General features: G+C 41.3%; 2 protein-coding genes across 5 annotated transcripts in view; both read left to right on the forward strand.

Annotated features, from left to right (window-relative positions):
* Positions 1–7,673, forward strand: part of LOC140679212 (uncharacterized) — a 32,426-nt gene extending 24,753 nt beyond the window's left edge. For 3 of the 4 annotated variants that reach the window (XM_072914195.1, XM_072914196.1, XM_072914197.1), the window contains 2 exons: positions 1,735–2,063; positions 6,939–7,672. In XM_072914195.1, coding sequence (XP_072770296.1) covers positions 1,735–2,063; positions 6,939–7,064 — 455 coding nt within the window. In that variant the 3' untranslated portion in view covers positions 7,065–7,672. Of the gene's footprint in view, positions 1–1,734; positions 2,064–6,938 lie in introns of all 4 variants that reach the window. The other variant, XM_072914194.1, reaches the window with a different exon arrangement.
* Positions 7,674–9,553: 1,880 nt separating this feature from the next.
* The window catches only part of LOC140679239 (uncharacterized), a 50,517-nt gene continuing 40,495 nt past the window's right edge, over positions 9,554–19,575 (forward strand). Inside the window, exons 1-3 of the mRNA XM_072914239.1 lie at positions 9,554–9,821; positions 14,389–14,560; positions 14,645–14,781. Of these exons, the coding sequence (XP_072770340.1) occupies positions 14,389–14,560; positions 14,645–14,781 (309 nt within the window). The 5' untranslated portion in view covers positions 9,554–9,821. The remainder of the gene's footprint in view (positions 9,822–14,388; positions 14,561–14,644; positions 14,782–19,575) is intronic.

Here is a 19,575-nt window from a genome sequence, read left to right on the forward strand (position 1 = left end):
CACTCTTCTCTGGTCGTCTTTCATCTGGGTTAAAACCTGTTAAAGCTGACTCTACATTACAATAGTACGTCTCGTTCAGGCCTGGGCAAATTAAGGCCTGGGGGCCGCATGCGGCCAGTTAAGCTTTTCAATCTGGCCCGCCGGACATTCCCAAATAATTGTTTTAGTTTTTTAAGATGGAAACTGTAGCTGCCATTATAATGTGCAGTGATGTTTTCAAAAGGCCGTAAGTTTTGAACTATACAAAGTATTTCAATGGTTGGAATCCGCACTTTTGCATGATGTACTAGTGTGGACGTCGTTCCCTACCCGTTCCACGGATACCACGTCACAGGAGCCAGGCGTGCCGTTTTACTGTACATGTAATGCCAAGAACAATCTTTTCAGATGTCTTTTCTCTCCAGACTCTCCCCCTCTCTCCTCTGCTGGTCGCTCACTGTTAAAGACAACAGGTGATTAGATCTCCACGTACCACCTGTGAAATCTAATCACCTGCCAGCTGTGTCTCGCCGTCCCGCACATGCCCCGCCCCTAGCCAATGGTGCTCCGCCCTCAACACCATTGACAGAGGCGGTGACCTTTGCTCCTGCAAACGCGCTGATCACACTCTCCCTCCACAACTAGTTATTATGGTAGTCTAATTAGTTACTATGGGAGTCTAAGTCACAGCAGCTCAGATGAGGGACCAAGCAGTGTGGGTGGGGAGTGTTTCCACAGAGTGTTTCCAGAGCGGCCAGCCTGAAATGCGGGTGTCAGAGACAGACGCGGAAGGAGATTTTTACAGCAAAGTTCTAAAGCTTAGTGATATATCAGATATATCAGATTGTAGGTGGTTTTTTTTTTTTTATTCTTCACGTTCCTATTTCGCTGTGTTTGTTGCATTTTTGTTGATTGTAAAATATGTGGATGGACAGGGGGTGTGACGTTCATATGTTGTCAATATTCAGTATTTTATCATTCATAGTTAATATTGTAAATCCCACATTCTTTATTTTCATGTACATTCTGGGTGTCTCATTCAGTTAAAAAAATGTAAAATTCCATTCTGTTTTTTAAGGCGGTCTGTCAAGTTAAAGTACCAATGATTGTCACACACAAACTAGGTGTAGTGAAATTTCTTTTAAAGTTTAAGTGAGGGCTTTAGTTGCGGCGCATGGACTTAATTTCTAAGTAAAGGTAAGACCATAATAACGTTTTTTTTATTAAATGTGCTTTTTTGTGTGCTACAGTTTGTATGTGTAAAGTTAAAGTTAAGTTAAAGTACCAATGATTGTCACACACACACTAGGTGTAATGAAATTTGTCCTCTGCATTTGACCCATCCCCTTGTTCACCCCCTGGGCGGTGAGGGGAGCAGTGAGCAGCAGCAGTGCCGTGCCCGGGAATCATTTTTGGTGATTTAACCCCTAATTCTAACCCTTGATGCTGAGTGCCAAGCAGGGAGGTAATGGGTCCCATTTTTATAGTCTTTGGTATGACTCGGCCGGGGTTTGAACTCACGACCTACTCATCTCGGGGCGGTCACTCTAACCACTAGGCCACTGAGTAATGTTTTTAGCATTCAATCAGACATTATTGTGAGGTTTTGTATTAGTCTTCCTAAAAATCAGATATACCTGCCCCCAGACACATTTTTTTCTCTAAATTTGGCCCCCTGAGTCAAAATAATTGCCCAGGCCTGATCTAGTTTAATGTGTTTAATTTGACAATTGGCATGGTTTCTTGTCCATACAGAAGACGATTCCTGTGGAACTCTTGCTACAAAGAACAAAAGGAAGCGAGTGCATTTTGGAGGTCCTCTTTCTCCTGAGTTGTATGATAAGCACCTACCTCCCAGCACCCCATTGCAGAAGGGGGAGACACCAGTTCAAAGCCCCACACCAGGTGGAGTCTTAAAGCTGCGCTCTGTGTTAAGGAAACCTCAGAGGAATGAGCCTCTTGCCCCACAAGACCAGCCAGACTTCAGCGGTTCCTTGGGCTTTGGCGCCTCCTCGGTTCTTGCAATGCCTCGCAAGTGCAGAATGCCCTCTCTAGCAGCAGACCGAGTGGAGGACAAAGGAAAGGTATATGTGGTTGTATGTCAAATTGAACGTGATTAATTCATCATTGTAATTAAACTGATTTAAAAAATGTAACACATTTAACCCAGAATGAAGCGCTAGTGACAGGCTGCACAACCAAACATCACAATATGGAAGACGCTAATCCACATGTTGGCCCTCTCCATCAGAAATTTGAGCACAAAAAAAGCGTGAAGTAGTCAACCGACAAAAGTATTGTGCACACTTTAAATAGCACATTAAAGTTAAAGTACCAATGATAGTCACACACAGTTTGATATTCGCAGGTGGATTGGATCACTTCTCGTAGGAAAAAAGGCTCTAATTGTGATAACCATATCCTTGAGAAAAGACTACCTGTCTAGCTCAACGCCTACATTTGCGTTAGGACTCAAAGCAGTTGTTTTCCAGACACTTATACACGAACATCTCCTTTTATGGTCAGGATGTGCTCTCCTGACTTAGCGCACACACCCAGAGACCATACTTGCCAACCCTCCCGGATTTTCCGGGAGACTCCCGAAATTCAGCGCCTCTCCCGAAAACCTCCCGGGACAAATTTTCTCCCGAAAATCTCCCGAAATTCAGGCGGAGCTGGAGGCCACGCCCCCTCCAGCTCCATGCGGACCTGAGTCTGCTTTCCCACAATATAAAGAACGTCTACAGTAAAGCAGTCCGTCTGTCGTAAACAGCAATGTTGTGACACTCTTAAACAGGACAATACTGCCATCTAGTGCATTTGATGAAAGCACTTTTGTGCGTGCCACACAGCAATGCATAATCAGAGAGGGTGTTCAGCATGGTTAGAAAGATAGTGACAGAGAATAGAACAAGGATGGACAATTCAACCCTTAACTCAACAATGAGTAGATGAGTGTTGTGTGTGTGTATATGTGTAAATAAATGAACACTGAAATTCAAGTATTTCTTTTATATATGTATATATATATATATATATATATATATATCCATCCATCCATCCATTTTCTACCGCTTATTCCCTTCGGAGTTGCGGGGATATATATATATATATATATATATGAAATAGAAATACTTGACTTGGTGAATTCTAGCTGTAAATATACTCCTCCCCTCTTAACCACGCCCCCCGCACCCAGCCCCCACCCCCCGAAATTGGAGGTCTCAAGGTTGGCAAGTATGCCAGAGACCAGAAGGAGGAATATAAGTTAAAGTACCAATGATTGTCACACACACACGAGGTGTGGCGAAATTTGTCCTCTGCATTTGACCCATCCCCCTTGTTCACCCCCTGGGAGGTGAGGGGAGCAGTGGGCAGCAGCGCCCAGGAATCATTTTTGGTGATTTAACCCCCAATTCCAACCCTTGATGCTGAGTGCCAAGCAGGGAGGTAATGGGTCCCATTTTTATAGTCTTTGGTATGACTCGGCCGGGGTTTGAACTCACAACCGACCGACCTCAGGGCGGACACTCTAACCACTAGGCCACTGAGTAGATTAATAATGGCACATTAATTATTGTGGATAAATGTTTGTTTATAAAAACAAACAGGTGTGTTGTTAACATAAGCATGAAAACATATTCAAGTACATGTATATTACCTTATTTCTTGAAACTATTTGCCAACACAAAATGAAACAGATTTAAAATATCAGTCATTTTTAGCCATGATTAATGGAAAGTAATCAACAACAACCCTGTGATTAATTAAACACTGTTTGACAGCACCAATTAAAAGATGAGCAACATTAGGAACAAAGACCTGTATTAGCATTATTTCACATTTACAAATATAAATTGACTTAAGGTCAAAACTAGAGATGTCCGATAATATCGGACTGCCGATATTATCGGCCGATAAATGCTTTAAAATGTAATATCGGAAATGATCGGTTTCGGTTTCAAAATTATCGGTATCTGTTTCAAAAAGTTAAATTTATGACTTTTTAAAACGCCGCTGTTTACACGGACGTAGGGAGAAGTACAGAGCGCCAATAAACCTTAAAGGCACTGCCTTTGCGTGCCGGCCCAATCACATAATATCTACGGCTTTTCACACACACAAGTGAATGCAAACATACTTGGTCAACAGCCATACAGGTCACACTGAGGGTTGCCGTATAAACAACTATAACACTTTTACAAATATGCGCCACACTGTGAACCCACACCAGAGGTGGGTAGTAACGCGCTACATTTACTCCGTTACATCTACTTGAGTAACTTTTGGGATAAATTGTACTTCTAAGAGTAGTTTTAATGCAACATACTTTTACTTTTACTTGAGTATATTTATAGAGAAGAAACGCTACTTTTACTCCGCTACTTTTATCTACATTCAGCTCGCTACTCGCTACTAATTTTTATCGATCTGTTAATGCACGCTTTGTTTGTTTTGGTCTGTCAGACAGACCTTCATAGTGCCTGCGTTTCAACAAATACAGTCACTGGTGACGTTCACTCCGTTCCACCAATCAGATGCAGTCACTGGTGACGTTGGACCAATCAAACAGAGCCAGGGGTCACATGACCTGACTTAAACAAGTTGAAAAACTTATTCGGGTGTTACCATTTAGTGGTCAATTGTACGGAATATGTATTGTACTGTGCAAACTACTAATAAAAGTTCCAATCAATCAATCAAAAGTGTGAAGGAAAAAAGACCATTTTTTATTTTAACCGTACACCCCGTCAAAAGCCTAAAGACTGACTGCACAGTTCCTGTCTTCACAATAAAAGTGCCGCTCCATCGCGCCTGCGCTTTCAAAATTAGAGTCTCCGAAAGCCTGCGCAAACAAGCTAGCAAGCTACGGAGTTTGCCGCCAATGTATTTCTTGTAAAGTGTATAAAAACGAATATGGAAGCTGGACATATAAAGATGCCAAAAACCAACCACTTTCATGTGGTATTAGACAGAAAGGAGGAACTTTTTTTCTCCTCCATTTGAAAACGTGGACGTTTGTCATCACTACTGTCTGATTCCAATCAATGCAAGTCATCAGAATCAGGTAATACACCAACTTATATTCTTGTCTTCATGAAAGAAAGGAATCTATATGTGTTAAACATGCATGTATATTCATTAAAACACTATTAACATGTAAACAAAAACGGCAAAAAAAATAAATATAAATTATATACTGTATATATCAATGTATGTATATATATATATATATATATATATATATATATATATATATAATGTGTGTGTGTGTGTATATATATATATATATATATATATATGATATGTGTGTATATGTTACTCATCAGTTACTCAGTACTTGAGTAGTTTTTTTACAACATACTTTTTACTTTTACTCAAGTAAATATTTGGGTGACTACTCCTTACTTTTACTTGAGTAATAAATCTCTAAAGTAACAGTACTCTTACTTGAGTACAATTTCTGGCTACTCTACCCACCTCTGACCCACACCAAACAAGAATGACAAACACATTTCGGGAGAACATCCGCACCGTAACACAACATAAACACAACAGAACAAATACCCAGAACCCTTTGCAGCTCTAACTCTTCCGGGACGTTACAATATACACCCCCAGTGTGTGTGCACATACACATTTACACACCTAGTGTGTGTGCACATACACTTTTACACCCCCAGTGTGTGTGTGTTCTGGCAATGCTTACTTAATGGGGACATCGCCAGTGGTCCCCAAACACTGGGCCGCGGCCCTGTACTGGTCTGTGGATCGATTGGTACCGGGCCGCACAAGAAATAAAATTAAAAAAAATTATATTTATTTTTTTAAAGCAACATAAAAAACACAAGATACACTTACAATTAGTGCACCAACCCAAAAAACCTCCCTCCCCCATTCACACTCATTCACACAAAAGCGTTGTTTCTTTCTGTTATTAATATTCTGGTTCCTACATTATATATCAATATATATCAATACAGTCTGCAAGGGATACAGTCCGTAAGCACACATGATTGTATTTTTTAATGACAAAAAAATATATATATATATATATATATATATATTATTTTTTTTACACACACACAAAGCTTACAACACTTTGCAAAGGTAGAACCCTCAATATTGTTTGTTGATAGTTAGAGATGTCCAATAATGGGTTTTTTGCCGATATTGTCCAACTCTTAATTACCGATTCCGATATCAACCGATACCGATATATACAGTCGTGGAATTAACACATTATTATGCCTAATTTTGTTGTGATGCCCCGCTGGATGCATTAAACAATGTAACAAGGTTTTCCAAAATAAATCAACTGAAATAATGGAAACAAATGCCAACATGGCACTGCCATATTTATCATTGAAGTCACAAAGTGCATTATTTATTTTAACATGCCTCATGTTGCTTTTTATCCATCTTCCGCTTGTATTCATCGTGTATCTCCTTATGATTCTTGAAGAGGTGGGGGATCAAATTGCTCGTATTAAAGGAAGACGTCTTGGTTCCTCCTCGCATAACCAACGTTTTGCAGTCATTGCAAATTGCCAGTTTTTTTATCCGTCAGACACACTTTAAAATAATCCCAAACCATAGACATGGTGTCGTTAGTCAGTCACCGAGCGAGCTGGCTTGTTAGCCACGGCTACAGCACCGGCAACAACACACTCTTGTTGTTATGCTGCGTTTAAAAAGTCATTCATTTTACTTTTTGAAACCAATACCGATCATTTCCGATATTACATTTTAAAGCCTTTATCGGCCGATATTATCGGACATCTCTATTGATAGTATATGTTAAAATTCACCTTGGATATGCACTTTTGGGGTGTTTGGAAATCAGCTGGAGATCAAATTTTCAATATTTTTTCTCACTGTTTAAAAATATGTTCTCAATAGTCAATGTGGTTTTTTTTTTTTAACATTTTGTTATCTGTATCCTTTTGTCTTTACAGAGTGGGTTTTATTTTTGGGATGTTTGTGTAAGATCCGGAGCAGCAAAGCAAGAGGAAAATGGAAGACTTAATACTTCGTTTTTAACTACTGTGTACCGTGTGCTGAAAAAAATATGGAACATCTAAATGACCCTCTGGCCAAAACAGAACCCTGTCATCTCTACATATGATCCTAAATTTGCATAATGGACAATAAATGGACAGTAAATTTTAGGTTATCACTAAATGGATATTTCTGATTGATCATTTTTGAATAAAATATCACATATGTACTGCAGTAGATATGTAAAAAAAATGTTTTCTACTTGGAAAAACTGGATTTTTTTTGTTTAAGATTAAGACTTGATTTCATTGCTTCGCTTCAACACTGAGCTGTCTGTATGCTTTGTCTACAAGTGTCTTTTTTGAAAAACTTGGTGTGCTAATGTTCTTGTTGTTCATGTCAGTAGGAACATAGCTTGTGTGTTTGTCTTTGTGAAAGCAGCTCAGTGTATCAGAATAAATTATGTCAAAATAAATGTAACTTTTTAAAGGACAGCACTGGTAGACTAGGTTATGTCACTTCATAACGTGAAATATCCTGAGAATCAAAGTTGCATATTATGGTATTGTACCTCTTTTTGTCAAGATTCCCAGTTGTCATATATTATATAGTATCAAACATGTCAGCTGTCTTTATTTATTTACATTGTGCCTAATTGTTTAACTACAATGTCCCACTGGCCAATAAAAAGTGTTGTGGCCTGACAAGCTCCTGACTATCATTTTTTTCATTGTTGTTTAATAATAATAATAATAGATTTTATTTGTAAAAAGCACCTCAAAGTGCTACAGTGTATTAAAAAAATAAAAAGATAATAAAAATAAAAACTAGAACAGCCAAATAGCTAAAACTAGTATGCATAAATCTAAAAAAAGAGGCTTTTTTTTTTTAAAAAAAGAAAGGTTTTTAAGTCTTTTTTAAAAGCATCCACAGTCTGTGGTGCCCTCAGGTGGTCAGGGAGAGCGTTCCACAGACTGGGAAGCCCACTATGACTGGATATAAAATAATAATGTTATTTGTGTGTTTTTTAGCAGTTAACTGTTGTAGTTTCTGCTCCTTAACTGATTGAATGGATTCAGATTCAAAAAACTGAATTCATACCCGTGGGGAATATAAGGCGTCTCTGGCAGCAACAGAAAAAGGACAAATAAAATAGTTCAAATTGAAAACGATAAAAAAAATATATGGGCCATTCTACCAAATTGATTCAAAGTTTTGTAAGTTATATTTTTAAAACTGTCCCTATATATATAGTACACTATCTGAAGTACGGTACACATTTCTGTAAAAAGAACAGTCAAATTGTATTTTCAGAATATTTGGGAATGTTTGTCCTCTCCCCAAACTTGTCACTACCGAATCATAGCCTTGTGAAGTGAATTATATTTATATAGCGCTTTTCTCTAGTGACTCAAAGCGCTTTTTACATAGTGAAACCCAATATCTAAGTTACATTTAAACCAGTGTGGGTGACACTGGGAGCAGGTGGGTAAAGTGTCTTGCCCAAGGACACAACGGCTGTGACTAGGATGGCGGAAGCGGGGATCGAACCTGGAACCCTGAAGTTGCTGGCACGGCCGCTCTACCAACCGAGCTATACCGCCCTACAGCCATAGCCTTCAAATATGAATGTAAAATATTATATTACTCTATTAATATCATTCTTACTTATCTTGTGTACAGATCCATCCATCCATTTTCTACCGCTTGTCCCTTTTGAGGTTGCGGGAGTGCTGTAGCCTATCTCAGATATGTGTATATATTTTGCATTCTATTTTAGTTACTTTATTGAGTATACAACCCTCTGGCGCTGATTTGTACTGTTTTTGTACATTATTATTTGTCAATAATTCTACCATGAATTGATTAACGTGGACCCCGACTCAAACAATTTGAAAAACTTATTGGGGTGTTACCATTTAGTGGTCAATTGTACGGAATATTTACTGTACTGTGCAATCTACTAATAAAAGTTTCAATCAATCAATCAAAAAACCTGTCAACTTGTCATTTTAGGCTGCTCGCCGGCTCCTCGTCACCACTTCAAGATGGCGGCCCAATTTCTCGCGTCACAGCAGCCAATGCTGCGTCTACTTATAACATGTCTGCCTCTAACAACCAAAAAAGCTGTGAAAAGGATGATGCTGTGTTCCGAATTTGAAATGATTTACTGAAATTGTGTGAGCCTATGGCTTTACACTTTGTTATGTATATATATATATATATATATATATATATATATATATGGAATTATATTTTAGTTACTTTGAGTTTACAACCCCCTGGCGCTGTTTCTGTACTGTTTTGTACTTTTTTGTACTTATTTTGATTATTATTCCTCAAATGTTTGTAAATGTTGTAATTTATAGATAAAAGTTTTCTAAAATTAAACAAAAATAAAAATAAATAAAGGACCGGAAGCCGAGCTGGATTTTCCGGTCACGAGGTACATTGCCGTATTTCTATTGGTCAATTCGTACTGCGCTATTTCCTGTTCGGAACCGCGACGTTTGGAAGTTAGGTGACCGTGCATTTTTCCACTTTTTATGTATTTAAAACACGAATTTGTTGTATTCCTGCTCGATATATATTTACGTTTTTTGGAGCAAAATGAGAGCACGTTTTGGAAGTGTGAGCACGTAATGCGGACGAATCCAAATGTAGCCCACTGACGGTGTCGTTGTGGAGCGTCATTTGAACCGCACACGGAAATAGTTTATTGTGTATATATATTTATATAATTTACTATACACGTTAACTTGGCTTTTTTTTTTTTACATCACATTAATTAGTGAGAACTCTTTTTTCCACCGACACGACTTTCCCTTTGTGTTTGAGCGGTAAGTAATTCGTATCACTTCATGCTCGCTACTGTTGTCAAAGTATCAATAACAATGGCAACTGAGCCTCGAATATTCTAGCAATATTTGCCACATACACTTGTAAAGAACATAATGTCATGGCTGTCTTGAGTTTTCAATCATTTCTACAACTCTTATTTTTTTGTGATTGGAGCACATACTTGTTGGTCACAAAAAAACATTCATGAAGTTTGGTTCTTTTATGCTAAATGTGTTGGTTTTCTGACATGGACTTGTTTCTTCAGCATTGTCCACACGTTTAAGTCAGGACTTTGGGAAGGCCATTCTAAAACCTTCATTCTAGCCTGATTTAGCCATTCCTTTACCACTTTTGACATGTGTTTGGAAGGTCATTGTCCTGTTGGAACACCCAACTGCGCCCAAGACCCAACCTCCGGGCTGATGATTTTAGGTTGTCCTGAAGAATTTGGAGGTAATTCTCCTTTTTCATTGTCCCATTTACTCTCTGTAAAGTGTTTGTGTGTCAAACTCTGGCCCACGGGCCAAATTTGGCCCGCCGTGTAATTGAGGCAATATCAAATTAACATTAGAGCTGGCCCGCCGGCATTATACAGCGGCAGTGCCGCTGTAACACCGCTAATATTCATACTTGCTAGAGATGCGCGGATAGGCAATTATTTCATCCGCAACCGCATCAGAAAGTCGTCAACCATCCGCCATCCACCCGATCTAGCATTTGATCAGAACCGCACCCGCCCGTTGTTATATATCTAATATAGACGATGCAAGGCATTAGTGAGGTTATAAAGCTTTTGCCTGTTAAAGAAAGGAGACTGATCCAATGCAGCACAGACATTCGCGTGCCACGCTGTCACGACCCAGACGCACACCAGTGCGCAATCATATGGGAGCCGCGCTGAGCGCACCTCCAAGCGCGTCTCGCTGCCGGCGACGGCCGGGTATATGGGCCCGACGCTCCAGCGCCATCCATTTTCAGGGCTAGTTGATTCGGCAGGTGGGTTGTTACACACTCCTTAGCGGGTTCCAACTTCCATGGCCACCGTCCTGCTGTCTATATCAACCAGGGTGAGCCCCACCCCTTTCGTGAGCGCACTGCGCGCGGAGTGACCCCTGTTACTTGCCCCCGGCAACAGGGGTGGCGGGCAGGTAAGCTGCGCGGGCGGAGCGCGCGGAGTGACCCCTGTTACGAGCCCCCAGCCACGGGGGTGGCGGGCAGGTAAGCTGCCTACCTGCTGCGCGTGACGCCGGCCGCGGCGAAGGCGGACGAGGCGGGGTGTCTGTGCGGTGGGCGCGGTGGTGACCCTGGACGTGCGTCGAGCCCTTCTCGCGGATCGCCTCAGCTACGGCTCCCGGTGGGGCCCTCTCGGGGGAAGGGGCCTCGGTCCCGGACCCCGGCGAGGCGTCCCTTCTCCGCTCCGTAAAAGTGTCCATCTCTTTTTCTTTCTTTTTTTCTGTTGTGGCATATGCAGCAGGTGCCTGCTCGTTTTTCGTATGTGGGTAACAACATTTAACTATGTATATATATTTCCGAATTGGTTTAACTGCCACCCGCCTGAATCTATTTAAAATCTAATTATTTTTAATTTCAACCGCCCGATCCGCGGACTCCGCGGTTGTGCCCGCAAACCGTGCATCTCTAATACTTGCCAACCCTCCCGATTTTCAGTGCCCCTCTCGAAAATCTCCCGGGGCAACCATTCTCCCGAATTTCTCCCGATTTCCACCCGGACAACAATATTGGGGGCGTGCCTTAAAGGCACTGCCTTTAGCGTCCTCTACAACCTGTCGTCACGTCTGCTTTTCCTCCATACAAACAGCGTGCCAGGTCCCTGTCACATGATATATGCGGTTTCTACACACACATAAGTGAATGCATTCATACTTGATCAATAGTCATACAGGTCACACTGAGGGTGGCCGCAAAAACAACTTTAACACTGTTACAAATATGCGCCACACTGTGAACCCACACCAAACAAGAATGACAAACACATTTCGGGAGAACATCCGCACCGTAACACAACATAAACACAACAGAACAAATACCCAGAATCGCTTGCAGCATTAACTATTCCGGGACGCTACAATATACACCCACCGCTACCACCAAACCCCGCCCACCTGAGCCCTGACATTAATGAACTAGCATCCCAGAAAAGATGCCAGGTGTCTGGCGTGGGCACATCAGATTAGATCAGTGTGTTGCAAACTGAGCAGTTTAAAGTCCTGAATGGTTGATTTATTCATTGTTATTTTATTTTCAAATTTATTAGCCTGTGGAAAAAGTTAATGTTGATATTTACCTCAGAAGGCTTCAAATAGAAAAGAGGCATTCAATTTTTTATTTAATATACCATTGATGTTTTTTCGTTTGAAAGTTGATTTTGCACTATTAAGTTGTATAAGCGTTGCTTGTTCCATATTCAGTGTTAAAGCAAATCAGTGTAGCAAACTGAGCAATAATTAACGTTTTATTCATGCACTTTCTCTTGCTACTTCAAGGCTTGAATGTTTGATTCATTCATTATTGTTATTTTATTTTCAAATTTATTAGCCTGTGGAAAAAGTTTATTTTGATATTCACCTCAGAAGGCTGCAAATAGAAAAGAGGCATTCAATTTTTATTTAAATTTTATTTGATATGCCATTGATATTTTTGAATTATTATTATTATTATTTGAAACTCGATTTTGCATGTCACTATAAAGTTATATAAGCCTTGCTTGTTCAATATTCAATGCAAAACTTGTTTGGGTCCCTATTAAAAGGTTCATTTGTTCAACCTTGGCTTGCGGCTTTGTTCAGTTTTAAATTTTGGCCCACTCTGTATTTGAGTTTTACACCCCTGCTGTAAAGCACCAGTTCCGTTGGCAGCAAAACAGGCCTAGAGCATAATACTACCACCACCATGCTTGACGGTAGGACTAGTGTTCCTGGGATTAAAAGCCTCACCGTTTCTCCTCCAAACATATTGCTGGGTATTGTGGCCAAACAGCTAAATTTTTGTTTCATCTGACATCACGTGGACAAAGATAAGACCTTCTGGAGGAAAGTTCTGTGGTCCATCCATCCATCTTCTTCCGCTTATCCGAGGTCGGGTCACGGGGGCAGCAGCCTAAGCAGGGAAGCCCAGACTTCCCTCTCCACTGCCACTTCGTCCAGCTCCTCCCGGGGGATCCCGAGGCATTCCCAGGCCAGCCGGGAGACATAGTCTTCCCAACGTGTCCTGGGTCTTCCCCGTGGCCTCCTACCGGTCGGACGTGCCCTAAACACCTCCCTAGGGAGGCGCTCGGGTGGCATCCTGACCAGATGCCCGAACCACCTCATCTGGCTCCTCTCGATGTGGAGGAGCAGCGGCTTTACTTTGAGCTCCCCCCGGATGGCAGAGCTTCTCACCCTATCTCTAAGGGAGAGCCCCGCCACCCGGCGGAGGAAACTCATTTCGGCCGCTTGTACCCGTGATCTTGTCCTTTCGGTCATAACCCAAAGCTCATGACCATAGGTGAGGATGGGAACGTAGATCGACCGGTAAATTGAGAGCTTTGCCTTCCGGCTCAGCTCCTTCTTCACCACAACGGATCGATACAGCGTCCGCATTACTGAAGACGCCGCACCGATCCGCCTGTCGATCTCACGATCCACTCTTCCCTCACTCGTGAACAAGACTCCGAGGTACTTGAACTCCTCCACTTGGGGCAAGATCTCCTCCCCAACCCGGAGATGGCACTCCACCCTTTTCCGAGTTCTGTGGTCAGATGAAGCAAAAATTGAGCTGTTTGGCCACAATACCCAGCAATATGTTTGGAGGAGAAAAGGTGAGGCCTTTTATCCCAGGAACACCATTCCTACTGTCAAGCATGGTGGTGGTAGTATTATGCTCTGGGCCTGATTTGCTGCCAATGGAACTGGTGCTTTACAGAGAGTTAATGGGACAATGAAAAAGGAGGATTACCTCCAAATTCTTCAGGACAAGCTAAAATCATCAACCCGGAGGTTGGGTCTTGGGCGCAGTTGGGTGCTCCAACAGGACAATGACCCCAAACACACGTAAATAGTGGTAAAGAAATGGCTAAATCAGGCTACAATGAAGGTTTTAGAATGGCCTTCCCAAAGAACTGACTTAAACTTGTGGACAATGCTGAAGAAACAAGTCCATGTCAGAAAACCAACACATTTAGCTGAACTGCACCAATTTTGTCAAGAGGAGTGGTCAAAAATTCAAGCAGAAGCTTGTGGATGGCTACCAAAAGCGCCTTATTGCAGTGAAACTTGCCAAGGGACATGTAAGCAAATATTAACATTGCTGTATGCATACTTTTGACCCTCACATTTTCAGTAGACCCATAATAAATTCATAAAAGAACCAAACTTCATGAATGTTTTTTTGTGACCAACAAGTATGTGCTCCAATCAAAAAAATAAGAGTTGTAGAAATGATTGGAAACTCAAGACAGCCATGACATTATGTTATTTTGACTTTTGACCACGACTGTATATTCTGAGATAATTATGTTAAGTGTTTATCATCCTGTGTTGACATTAACCCACATAGTGCTTTATGAAGATGGCCACTCAACATATCAAGGAGACAGACCAGAAGGAGAAAATGTTGCAGCCTTCCCAAGATGACTCTGCTCCTGTTTTAAGGAATAGTCCAGCCCCTCTTAATTTTCATACACCGTCACAGTTTGGTATTTCTGTCCAAAGTTTCACCCCAACCTCATCACGACACACAGGTGAGCATTGTGGCACAGGTGTATCTGCTTTAAAAAAAAAAAGACTCATGCCTGTATGACCACTGTTTTTGCCTCCTCCACCAGAAAAGTCTCGTTTGGCACAATTAAAGGCAAGAAGAAGGTCCAGCGTTGGTGCGAGGGGCTCCCCAGAAACAAATTCTCTCATTCGATTCATTGGCCAGCAGAGAATGAAGGATTCATCAAAACTTCGGACTCCACAGGTGAGAAGCAGTCACTGCAAATAAATATTTTCGTTGTCACGTGTTATGAAGACGTTCTGGTTTTGATTGATGCTATGAATTATGTTTTAATAACATTCCACTCACAAATCGACTGCCACAACAAAAAACCCTTATAATATTTAGAATGCGTTTAAAAAAAAAAAAAAATTAAATAGGGGTGTAACGGTACACAAACATTTCGGTTCGGTACGTACCTCGGTTTAGAGGTCACGGTTCGGTTCATTTTCGGTACAGTAAGAAAACAACAAAATATAAATTTTTGGGTTATTTATTTACCAAATTTGCAAAATCTTCCACCAAAAATATTTTTCTTAGTGGAATATTTGATGTGAAGTACCGTATTTTCCGCACCATAAGGCGCCCTGGGTTAAAAGCCGCGCCTTCAATGAACGGCATATTTCAAAACTTTGTCCACCTATAAGCCGCCCGGTGTTGTAAGCCGCATCTAACTGCGCTAAAGGAATGTCAAAAAAACAGTCGGATAGGTCAGTCAAACTTTAATAATATATTAAAAACCAGCGTTCTAACAACTATGTTCACTCCCACAATGTACGCAAATGTGCAATCACAAACATACGTATATCAACATGGACAGAGCTGCGTGAAAAAAGCCACCCGGCCTCTTCGCGTAAACTTAAACTTACCTTAACCACTCGCTCATCTTTTCTTCATCCATCCCTTTGAGTTAGCTTTTATGATGACGCCGGCTGGAAAGGTCTCTTTTGGCAAGGTCTTCCTTTTGAATATCACCATGGGTGGAAGTTTCTGGCCATTAGCATGGCAAGCTAGAACCACAGTGAAGGATGACTTCTCATTCCCTGTGGTGCGAATATTCACCGTACGTGCTCCCGTTGTATCCAGTGCGGTTCACAGGAATATCAGTTGCTGTGAAATAGTACCGGTAATCCGTGTGCGGATGGAGAGATTGCGTCTTTTCATGAACCGGATCCCTGACGCTTAGTAGGAGCCATTTTGTGGTCTTTACAGATGTAAACACACAAAGGAAATGAAACGTACGGTGATATCCGCGCGCTTTTTCTTCTTCTACGCGGGCGGGTGGTTGCTTACAGTAGAAGAAGAAGCGCTTCCTGTTCTATGGGGGCGGGTGCTTACCTTGGCGGTTGCTTGCGTAGAAGAAGAAGCGCTTCCTGTTCTACCGGGAAAAAAGATGGCGGCTGTTTACCGAAGTTGCGAGATCGAAACTTTATGAAAATGAATCGTAATATTAATCCATATATAAAGCGCACCGGGTTAAAAGCCGCACTGTCAGCTTTTGAGTAAATTTGTGGTTTTTAGGTGCGGCTAATAGTGCGGAAAATACGGTAATGGGAACCTTGGATAGGTCAATAATTCATAATAACATTGATTTTTATTCAATATTATGTTTTGAGCAATGACAGTTTGAAAGAAAAAAAAACAGCTTTGTTTTATTAGTCAACATTGCGACTTTTTCTAAATTACATTTAATCTTTAAGCTTTTTTATTGCACTTTTGTTATGTTTTTGTTTATTTTAATAGTATTTTTAGAATGTGCCGTGAACCTTTAAAACATGAGCTGTGGGCCGCAAACGGCCTCCGGGGCACACTTTTGACACCCATGCTATAGATGATAAAAAATTAAATCTGATAAATCTATGGCTAAAAAGCAGAGCCTGGCGACGCATGCGCGTTTACCATAACTCACTCTCTCTCTCTGTCTCTGCCCCTCCCTCACCAATGCTGCTGCGCACAATTTGTTTTGTTTTTAACCCCTTCTTAACCCTGAACGTACATTGAACATACACGCAACCCTAACTCAAAATGCCGGACATTTGAGGCATTTAAGAAACTGCGCCCTGACAGCTCCGCAAAAGAGGACATGTCCGGTGAAAAGAGGACGTAAGGTCAGTCTATCGTAGCCCGTTAGCTGCTAGAATGCAGTGTGTTGTGCCTCGGTGTGCATTGTTTACACAACGTGCGTTACGCTACTTAATATGTCCGTGTGGAAACTCGTTCGGTACACCTCCGTACCGAAACGGTTGAATACAAATACACTTACCGTTACACCCCTAATATTAAATGATTGTTCATGCAATGACAGCTAACACCAGCTATCCAAATCGTTCTCATCAGCTAACAACACCTAACTGTAATGCGTTACGCACGAGAAGCCGTAAGAGGGCGGGATATACTGTGTAAAATACATTGAAAAGTTGGCGTCGTTCAGGTATCTGTGTAAATGCTGCAAACAGGTGTTCGGGTCTGTGGGGCCCGTTTTCATTTTTTATTAAAAGAAAAATAATACAATTAATTACCGTATTTTTTGGAGTATAAATTGCACCGAAGTATAAGTCGCACCTGCCGAAAATGCATAATAAAGAAGGAAAAAAACATATATAAGTCGCATTTTTGGGGGAAATTTATTTGATAAAAGCCAACACCAAAAATAGACATTTGAAAGGCAATTTAAAATAAATAAAGTATAGTGAACAAGAGGCTGAATAAGTGTACGTTATATGAGGCATAAATAACCAACTGAGAACGTGGCTGGTACGTTAACATAACATATTATGGTAAGAGTCATTCAAATAACTATAACATATAGAACATGCTATACGTTTACCAAACAATCTGTCACTCCTAATCGCTAAATCCCATGAAATCTTATACGTCTAGTCTCTTACGTGAATGAGATAAATAATATTATTTGATAATTCACGGTAATGTGTTAATAATTTCACACATAAGTCGCTCCTGAGTATAAGTCGCACCCCCGGCCAAACTATTAAAAAAACTGCGACTTATTGTCCGAAAAATACGGTAATTTTTCAAACTGAGGCTCACTGACTTTGGCTCATTTTCTGTGAAGAACATATATCAGAATACATATTTAATGACCACACACCATACACCCCCTCTACACATTTCTACTACATATAAGATGTTCGGGTCCACTGGACCCGGGGCTAATAGAAGTGCGGAAATTGATGTTCTGTGTACCACACACACACACACACACACACACAGCAGGCCTAGACAGGAGGAGGACAGAGTGTAGGTACACAGAACACCAGAGGGTCAAATGTGCGAGAAAATGAGAGCAGGCAGTGTTGACAAACAATGTTGCAACCTTGTGTGGGAACCGCAGGTGCAGAAACACAAAAGAAGAATCCCTGTGGGATGCAGAAACTGGCAGACAAATTTTCCATGCAACGTTCATATTGTTGTTACTCAGCCAGCGTTTGTGGGTCTGATGGACCCGTTGCATTTTGTGGCTTTTAATGCTTCACAATCAAACACTTTTATGTTAAAATACTGAACAGATGTTTTCCTTATCCCAATAAACAGCTGTTCAGTATTTTAACATAAAAGTCTTTGATTGTGAGGCATTAAAGGGGAACATTATCACCAGACCTATGTAAGCGTCAATATATACCTTGATGTTGCAGAAAAAAGACCATATATTTTTTTAACCGATTTCCGAACTCTAAATGGGTGAATTTTGGCGAATTAAACGCCTTTCTAATATTCGCTCTCGGAGCGATGACGTCACAACGTGACGTCACATCGGGAAGCAATCCGCCATTTTCTCAAACACCGAGTCAAATCAGCTCTGTTTTTTTCCGTTTTTTTGACTGTTTTCCGTACCTTGGAGACATCATGCCTCGTCGGTGTGTTGTCGGAGGGTGTAACAACACGAACAGGGACGGATTCAAGTTGCACCAGTGGCCCAAAGATGCGAAAGTGGCAAGAAATTGGACGTTTGTTCCGCACACTTTACCGACGAAAGCTATGCTACGACAGAAATGGCAAGAATGTGTGGATATCCTGCGACACTCAAAGCAGATGCATTTCCAACGATAAAGTCAAAGAAATCTGCCGCCAGACCCCCATTGAATCTGCCGGAGTGTGTGAGCAATTCAGGGACCAAGGACCTCGGTAGCACGGCAAGCAGTGGCGGCAGTTTGTTCCCGCAGACGAGCGAGCTAAACCCCCTGGATGTCTTGGCAAGAGAAGAATATCGACCCTAGCTTCCCTGGCCTGCTGACATCAACTCCAAAACTGGACAGATCAGCTTTCAGGAAAAGAGCGCGGATGAGGGTACGTCTACAGAATATATTAATTGATGAAAATTGGGCTGTCTGCACTCTCAAAGGGCATGTTGTTGCCAAATGTATTTCATATGCTGTAAACCTAGTTCATAGTTGTTAGTTTCCTTTAATGCCAAACAAACACATACCAATCGTTGGTTAGAAGGCGATCGCCAAATTCGTCCTCGCTTTCTCCCGTGTCGCTGGCTGTCGTGTCGTTTTCGTCGTTTTCGTCGGTTTCGCTTGCATACGGTTCAAACCGATATGGCTCAATAGCTTCATTTTCTTCTTCAATTTCATTTTCGCTACCTGCCTCCACACTACAACCATCCGTTTCAATACATTCGTAATCTGTTGAATCGCTTAAGCCGCTAAAATCCGAGTCTGAATCCGAGCTAATGTCGCTATAGCTTGCAGTTCTTTCCGCCATGTTTGTTTGTGTTGGCTATGTGACGTCACAGGAAAATGGACGGGTGTTTATAACGATGGTTAAAATCAGGCACTTTGAAGCTTTCTTTAGGGATATTGCGTGATGGGTAAAATTTTGAAAAAAACTTCGAAAAATATAATAAGCCACTGGGAACTGATTTTTAATGGTTTTAACCCTTCTGAAATTGTGATAATGTTCCCCTTTAAAAGCCACAAAATGCAACGGGCCCATCAGACCCACAAACGCTGGCTGAGTAACAACAATATGAACATT

Source organism: Nerophis lumbriciformis, linkage group LG12 (assembly GCF_033978685.3).
Source record: "Nerophis lumbriciformis linkage group LG12, RoL_Nlum_v2.1, whole genome shotgun sequence".
NCBI lineage: Eukaryota > Metazoa > Chordata > Actinopteri > Syngnathiformes > Syngnathidae > Nerophis > Nerophis lumbriciformis.